The following is an 8,504-nucleotide window of genomic DNA, read 5'->3' on the forward strand; positions in this document are numbered from 1 at the left end:
CTGGGGCGGGTTGAGGGAGGGGCCAATGGAGGCGGGAGCCGGAGGCGGGAGGTCTGGCGCCTGCGCACTAGCGCAGCATGTTCCTGCAGCGCAGCCGCTCCTCCTCGCGTTTCTCCTCCATGCGGTTCTCCAGCAGACTCAGCTCCCTGCGCACCACCTTCCGCATGGACGGCTCCAGCTCCAGCACTTTCTCCAGGTCAGCCTTGGCCTCTGCCTCATTCCACACCTCGGCGTGAGCCCGGGCCCGCACGTAGTAGGCCTTCGCGATGCCTGCGGGGAAGACCCAGCTGGACCCGCCACCCAGACCCAGAGGCAGCACCGACCCCGCGCCCGGCGGGGCTTGACCAGCTTACACAACCCTTAACCTTGACCCTGAGCCTTAACCTCTCTGTACCTCCAGAGCCCGTCTCCTCCACTATAAAGTACGGACGATAATAATCGCAGTACCTACTTCCCGCCCTTCCGCGGACCCTTCCAAGGCCCTGCAACTTAATTTACATTCACAACTTTCTATTCTTTTCTTACAGAAGAGCCCCAAATGGTGCAAGCTCCAGGCCCAATCCCTGCACCTGTCCCTTATGGTCACTATAAGGATTAATTGAAATGATAGATGCAGAGAATTTAGCGTGTGACGCAGAGTAAGTGATCTTGTAACATTCCTCAAACATCGTCTTCACAAGTATCGCCATATCCGCGCATCACGGATGCTAGAATTTACTTAATATTGTTCTCTGTATTGATTGCCCCCGTTTTTAAAACCCGTTTACTGCTCCAGACAGGTTTGGTGAGCTGCTTATATTTTGCCCCAATGCACCTTAAAATAAAATACCTCCCACAATAAGCACAGCTCATCCATCATCTGTGATATCGTTATAGGCTTGGGAAAACCCTGCTGCGTGGAGGCGAGTTTTGATGCCCTGACAGGGTCAGAAGAGGCCACCCGAGGTCTGTGCACGTGACTCTGGGCCCCTGGGCGGGATTGGACACCCTCCCCCCCCCCAACCCCGGACCCGCTTCACGCCACCCACCTGGGTGGTGCCGGAGGATGTCACTGGTGTGCTCCAGCACCTCATAGTATTCCTCCTTCTTCAGCAGACACTGGCAGTAGTTCAGGATCAGGGTGTTGATCATCTTCTCCAGCTTCAGCCACTGCACCTCCCAGGGTTTCTCCTGCCCGGTGAAGAAAGGTCTGCTGCTGCCCTGCCCCCACCCCTCTCCCCCGCGGCCAGGGCCAGTGCAGGGCTGCTCCCCCTACATGCGCCCCACTTCCCAACCCCCTGGCGGGCAGCCTCCCACCTTGATCTGCAGGTTCCTCAGGCAGACGATGGCTTCCTGGTACTTGGTAGAAGCGTCCTCGTAGCGGCCCAGCTTGAAGAGCCGGTTTCCTTCTCCATGGAGAATGGGCACCGCCTGCATCTTCTCATCTTTACTCAGGTTCCAGGTCTCCCTCTGGTACTCGCTGGGGGCCTCCACCTGCCCCAAGAGCTGCAGGTCAGTAAGGCAGGGACCCCGAGTGCTCGAAGCCCAGCAGGGCAGTCCCTTTCCCTTGCAGGGTACCAGAGAAAGTGGACCCAGCACATCTTGCTGAAATCAGCTCTTCATTTTCCACAGTGAAGATTGTGGGCAGAATCATGCTTGCTGGCCAAACACATACAAACAGGGGAAGGAAGCAACAAGCCCCCCACCCAGGGCCTTACCCTAGATCAGAGCCTTTGTGCAAATTAAGAAAAGGTACTCCTTTGTCAACACACTTTACTTCTAATATTCAGAAAATTGCCATGATACTCGTTTCATTAGAACAGGACACTTTATTGCCATCTGTTGGAAAAACATTATTATAAAAGCACAAGTATATAATGTCTCTAATGAGCACCTTAGAGGGGATGCCCTCTTGCAGTGCACGAGCCGCACGGCTGTTCAAGCAGACCCCTTGGTGACACAGTTCTTATTTATTTGCACTCAGCCTTGTAACCCTCAGGCTGAGCCTCAGCCTTGGCCATTAGCTGAGTCCTGCCCTGGTTTGAGCCTCTCCCACCGCCCCCCAGACAAGGGCCATCAATCATTCTGGGGTCTGGGGGAGAGACTGTGGAAGGTTCCATGCAGCCTCTCCCACTATTGGAGAATGAGATCGGAACCCACAAACCATAGGGACTGGGGCTGAGGATGTAATTCTAGACTTTTGGGAAAAAATGGAAGTAGATAACCAATAGAAATAAAGAAGAAAATAAGAAAGAAGAAAATAACATTTTTAAAAATTAGTCCCAAAAGGGCTTTTCCCTTGGAAAAGGCAAAGTACCGTTTTTTGGGGGGGGAGGGGTCCAATTCCAGTTCCCTGTGGTGTATGAACCCTTTATCATTCTCTGAAGAGGAACTGGGTGATGTCCAGTGACCCGTGGGGCTGGGCTCCCCTTGATGCCCACTGACCCCTGTTGCTCTTTGATGCTGGGACAGTACCTACCCCACCTCCCATGCCCCAGGGTCACACCTGCAGCAGCTCTATTACGAAAATCAGTGGCTGCGGCTCCTTCTGCAGCTCATCCAGGTCCTCGTAGCCCAGCGTGTGGTAGGCGAACATGTTGGCCAACCCGCACGTGTGCACGTGCCACTCAGTGGGGTCCTTGCCCTCCGCCATCTGCCGCAGGCTCCGGGACAGGATGGGGTAGACCCCTGTGTGCTGTGGGGAAAATGGGGCGGATGGCATCAGGCTGCCTGCTCAGAGCCAGCTGGGCCACAGAGAGCCCCACTCTGGGGCCCCCCAGAGCAGGACTTCTGCTCTCTCCCTACCCCTGCCCCATGGCTGTTACTACTCGTCACCCCAGCGTACCCCCACTAATCACTGTGGTTACCTGTGTGCCAGGGAGAGCGCGCTACACCTGTTAGCTCCTTTAATCCTTAAGGTGACCCTACGAGGGAGGCCCTACTATTCTCCCCATTTTAGAGATGTGGGAACTAGAGCCCAGAGAGGTCAAGTGATTTGCTTAAGGTCACACAGCTAGGAAATGAGAGTCAGCATTCAAACCCAGCTCCGGGGACCATGCTTTAGCCGCAATGCTATGCTGCCTCTTGCTGGCCCTTGTGGTCGACTCAAACGGGTTTCTCTCCCAAGGAGACCCCTCAGTCCGTGAAGCCTGTGACCCGCAGGGATGGGAGCATGGAGAGCTGTGGAAGGAGCAGGGCTCTGGGCCCAAGAGGGCCAGGTTGGTGTCCTGATGGTGCAGCTGACTGACAGTGAGTCCAGGTCACTGCAGCTCCCTGAGCTCCCATCCCCTGGATTGCAGCTATCTGATAGTGAGGCTGGTGTAGGGGTTAAATAAATGAGATGGCACGGATATAGGCCAGCTCATCACAGCTTCACCCAGCACCAGGAGCTGGGGTGGCCACCCTCGGGGTGGAAGAAGGCTAGGAAAATCAGCTGCTGGCCTCAGCTGAAAGGCCTGTGGCATTTTAGGCCATCTTGGCCTCAGCTGCCCCATCTGTGAGCTGGGATGCCCCACAGACGAGCTCCGAGAACCGCTCTCCAGGGGCTGGGTCCTGAGATGGCCCATCTCAGGCTCCTGCACCGCAACTCCAGTAAAGACACACCACTGGGAAAGTGAAGGGGCAGGAATGGTCCAGCTTGGTCTCCAAGTCACCAGCAAGGGGATGAAGGTCACCCCCTCCCTACCTCCACCAGCCAGGATTAGCCCGGAGTACCTTCAGCTGCTCTGTGAGCTGGGTGACCAGATGGCCGTTAAGCCTGTTGAGATTAAAGCTGGATGAAGGGAGGGAGGGGCCCCCCGGGAACAGCTTGCCGCGGGGAGGGCGCACTCCTGGCCCTCACACAGCAGCCCCAGCTCGCAGCCCCCTGCCTCCCAGAAAGTCAGTGCTCAGCTGCTGACCCCAGGAACGGGAGGCTGCTTGGACATGACCTCAGACCAAGGCCTTGTCCCATTAGCCACCTGCCACCCTAGCACAACCAGGGATGCTGGTTGGCACAGTGGACTGTAGGATGCCACCGGGAGTGGGCAGACATCCCAAGAAGAAGAATACAGGCCAGAAGAAGGAGCAGAACTCCAGGGCCCTGCAGCCACCTCTGCAGCATCTCCGCTGAGACTGGGCAGGGGGACCCCGGGACCACTGCCCCTCTCTGGGGCTTCAAGGCCACAGCCTGTTTCTGTCTGAGGGGCTCTATCTATCTGGAAATTGCAAACTGGCATCCTGGAGGCCACCATTCAGCTCCCAGATTCGTTTTGTTTTATCCTTCACGTAATTAGTTGCCAACACTTAAGCACTGAGAGAATTCATGGACTAATGAAAATCTCTGGTTTGTCTATAAAACTCAGACTATCCAGCCACACCAGACCTGCCCCTTTCACACAGCAGCCATCCCGTTGGAGCTCAGGAGCAGCTGCCCACTGTGAATGGAGCAGATGACCTTCAGTCACCCAGGGGCCCTGGCCCTTGTGGTATTTGAGTTTGCAACCCCTGGCATCACCAGACTGGGCACCAGCAGAAAATTCCTCATAGAGACCAGTGTGCTCCCTGGGTAGAGGGGGTGGTAGTACATTTCAGGGCAGAAGCTCCCAGAGCCCCTGACGGCCCCTGCCTCTTCACACTCCCTGGCCTGGATGCTAACTCTCTTCCCACTTCTAGGCCTGGTGAACTCCTATTCATCCTTCAATACCCAGCTCAATGTCATCTTCCTGAAAAAATTCCTCCTATGATCCTCAAGCAGTTAGTTGCTCCCCTTCTGTGGCTGTAAACCACTCTGTCCTCACTCATGTATATCGTGGTGCTACCTGCCCTGCATTGTAATTGCTTAGGTGTCTGCTCCTCCCCCAGAATTCAAGTTCCTTGAGGGATGGGGACTTTGCCTGTTTAGTCTCTAACACCTAGCACAGGCCAAACCTGGTGCACTGAATGTTTTTAGATAGACCTACAGATAGATGATGGGTGGATGCAGAGTGATGGAAGAATGGATTATGAATAATTCTGGTTGAAGGGAAGGATGGGTGAATTGATGCCTAAGTGTGTGGATAGAAGGATGGATAAAACATGGATGTATAGATGGGTAAATGACTCTGGAAAGAAGTGTGTGTATGTGTGTCTGTCTGTGTGTGTGTGTGTGTGTCTGTGTGTGTGTGTGTGTGTGTGTGTGTGCATGTGCAATCACAGCAGCTGTGAGCTGAGGGGAGATGAGGGGGACTATTGGAAAAACCAGTAATCGTCGTGGCATAAAAATTACCAGCCTGGGCTTCCCTGGTGGCGCAGTGGTTGAGAGTCTGCCTGCCGATGCAGGGGACACGGGTTCGTGCCCCGGTCCGGGAAGATCCCACATGCCGCGGAGCGGCTGGGCCCGTGAGCCATGGCCGCTGAGCCTGCACATCTGGAGCCTGTGCTCCGCAATGGGAGAGGCCACAACAGTGAGAGGCCCGTGTACCGCAAAAAAAAAAAAAAAAAAATGTCAGTGGCCCCTGGTGAAATAATGGATCTGGCCGTCCACCAATGGCTGCTAAAGCCACTGCTTGATATCAAGAGGGAGCTTGGCTATTCACAATCACCAGGACATGGAAGCAACCTAAGTGTCCATCATCGGATGAATGGATAAAGAAGATGTGGCACATATACACAATGGAATATTACTCAGCCATAAAAAGAAACGAAATTGAGCTATTTGTAATGAGGTGGATGGACCTAGAGTCTGTCATACAGAGTGAAGTAAGTCAGAAAGAGAAAGACAAATACCGTATGCTAACACATATATATGGAATCTAAAAAAAAAAGGTCATGAAGAACCTAGGGGTAAGACGGGAATAAAGACACAGACCTACTAGAGAATGGACTTGAGGACATGGGGAGGGGGAAGGGTAAGCTGAGACAAAGTGAGAAAGTGGCATGGACATATATACACTACCAAACGTAAAATAGATAGCTAGTGGGAAGCAGCTGCATAGCACAGGGAGATCAGCTCAGTGCTTTGTGACCGCCTGGAGGGGTGTGATAGGGAGGGTGGGAGGGAGGGAGACGCAAGAGGGAAGAGATATGGGAACATATGTATATGTATAACTGATTCATTTTGTTATAAAGCAGAAACTAACACACCATTGTAAAGCAATTATACTCCAATAAAGATAAAATTAAAAAAAAAAAAAAAAGAAGGAGCTTGGTAATGGCTGGGTCAGGCTGTCAACACCTGAGCCCACCAACCAATCTTAACATCACAGTAAGAGAGGTAAGCAGATGTGGAGGTACACAGGTTATAGAAAATACTGGGGATCGAGGAATGTGTTTGACAAGTCCACGGCAAAGCAACCAGCAAAATCAGAACATGGGAACTTCAAGACAAGTTACCCAGTTTCTTCAACAAATCCACGTCCAGGGAAAAAAAGAGAGAGGAGAACCCATAAACGAAAGGAGACTTAAGAGATGTATTAACAAAGCTCTGGGCATGGACTTTGTTTTGATCCTGATTTCAGCAAACCAACCAGCAGGAGTGAATGAGGAGACAACTGGAGAAATTTGAGCAGTGACCGGATACTAGCTGGCATTAAGGAATTATAGGGGTTTTTTTTAATGTAATAAGGATATTGAGGTCATGTTTTTTAATATCCTTTTTAGAGATACAAATTGCAGTATTTACAGATGAAATGCTACGGCGTCTGGAATGTGCTTTAACCACAGGGGATGAGGAAGGAAAGTGGATGGGTTTAGATGAAACAAGACTGGCCGTGGAGTGATGGCGCCTGGCATAGGGTGATGGGTATTTGGAAGTTGATTATGCCTTTTTGCCGACTTTTGTATAAGTTTGAAAGTTTCCATAAGAAATGTTTGTTTAAAGGTCAGTGAGTTTTGCCCTTTCTATCTGGACCACCCAGGAGAATGCCTTGTCTGGATGACTGCTAAGGGTGCTATAAATGAGAAGACAATTTTGCAGTGTTGGTAGGAGTGGGGAGAAGGGCAGAAGATGACCAGCGGCCAAAAGTCTCCAGGATCCAATAATCCTGCCCAAAAGTGAGGGCTGTGAGGTGGGCCCTGCACCCACATCCCACCAGCCAGCCTTGACACCAATTGTCACTCTAGCAGCTCCTATTCTTTTGGGGGAATCCCTCTTCGCCGCTACCGTAGCTGAGAAGGAGCGGGCAGGGTTCTCTCTCCAGAGTTTTGTTTTACCCTCACTTTCCTGAAACACAGCAGCCCTGCAAAGCAGATGGGCGGGGCCTACTCACGATGGTGTCACACCAGAACTCGGCCACCTCGCTGAACCGCATGGACGTCAGCAGGATCTCCCAGACCTCCAGCTTGAACATGTTCCCGATGATGATGTGCATGGGATGGCCCACCTGCTTGCTATCATCTATCACCGTCCGCTCATCATCACATTTCAGGGTTCGGAAATGAAAGGTCACCTGGTCACCAAGAGAGCAGACCCTGGTCTAGACATAGCTCCCGAGGCCCAGCAGAAGCCATCCCTATCACCGACTCCCTGGGCTGTCCTCTCCCAACCCCCATCAGACCTTAGAGCATCCCCGCCCACCAGCCTGCCCTCCCCAACTCCCTCCTAAAGGACCCCATCCCACGCTCGACAGCTCTGCAGGTCAGGAAGTCCTGCCTTAAACACGCCCTAGATCTGAGGCCGCAGACCCAGACACATCCGTCGTCCGTCTAGGAGCCCACCAGAGATCCCCGGACAAACACCCCGAGCCCTGAAGGCCCCTCCTTCTCCCTCAGCATTTGGGACTTCAGAAAATTCCCAAAGCCCCACCCGCATTCCACGCTGAAGTTTAATTTGCAAAGTATCAAAAAAAAACCCGTGAATGGGCACCACTTCAGAGCTACCCAGATGCCTGGGGCAGAGGCAAGGGGAGGGGCGGTTGATAATTCCAGCAAGGACCTCCTGGCCATTTGTTGGCAAAGCTGACGAAGGCTGTTTGCAGTGCCCTGTGGCCAAGCTGGAATGCAGAAGGCTGCCATGGGGGCTTTTCACTGGTCTGGGGGGCGGGCCGCACTCACTCGGGCTCCGGTGATGAAGTTTGGGAGCTCCCCCGTGCCCCCATGCAGAATGGTTTTCTTGATCCCTTCCACGTTGAGGAGCAGAGCGGCATCCATGGCTCCAGGTGCAGGGTGATGTCCAGCCCAGCTGAGATAATCTGCCTAGAGGAAGGCACTTAGGTGGCTGAGCGGGGGAAGGGCGGGGGGGGGGGGGGGGCGGGGGTTGGGTATGAATGAAAGGAATAGGGTGGAGCCACTCCCGGCAGCCTGGCCGCCGTCCCATCCTCTGCTTCTAGCAGTGACGCAGGGACCCTGCCTGACATCCACTGTTACTGCCTCAGCTTCTGTTCCATCCCACCCTAAGAAGGAGGGAAGACAGCTGGAGCTTTCTTAAAGAAGACAGGAGGGGACTTCCCTGGTGGTCCGGTGGTTAAGACTCCACGCTCCCAATGCAGGGGGCCCGGGTTCGATCCCTGGTCTGGGAACTAGGTCATGCACACCGCAGAGAACATCCCACACGCGGCAACAAAGTTCCG

The 8,504-nt window shown here is 53.4% G+C and overlaps 1 protein-coding gene across 1 annotated transcript; it reads right to left on the minus strand.

Annotated features, from left to right (window-relative positions):
• Nucleotides 1-67: 67 nt before the first annotated feature.
• AIPL1 (AIP like 1 HSP90 co-chaperone) lies at nucleotides 68-8,085 on the minus strand (the record flags this gene model as incomplete). Its single annotated transcript, XM_079904496.1, has 6 exons — nucleotides 68-270; nucleotides 1,029-1,170; nucleotides 1,297-1,473; nucleotides 2,486-2,674; nucleotides 7,206-7,385; nucleotides 7,990-8,085. The coding sequence occupies 6 exons, from the start codon at nucleotides 8,083-8,085 to the stop codon at nucleotides 68-70; spliced, it is 987 nt and encodes a 328-aa protein (XP_079760622.1).
• Between the last annotated feature and the right edge of the window lie 419 nt (nucleotides 8,086-8,504).

Source organism: Stenella coeruleoalba, assembly GCF_951394435.1.
Source record: "Stenella coeruleoalba genome assembly, chromosome: 19".
In the NCBI taxonomy this organism is placed as follows: Eukaryota; Metazoa; Chordata; class Mammalia; order Artiodactyla; family Delphinidae; genus Stenella; species Stenella coeruleoalba.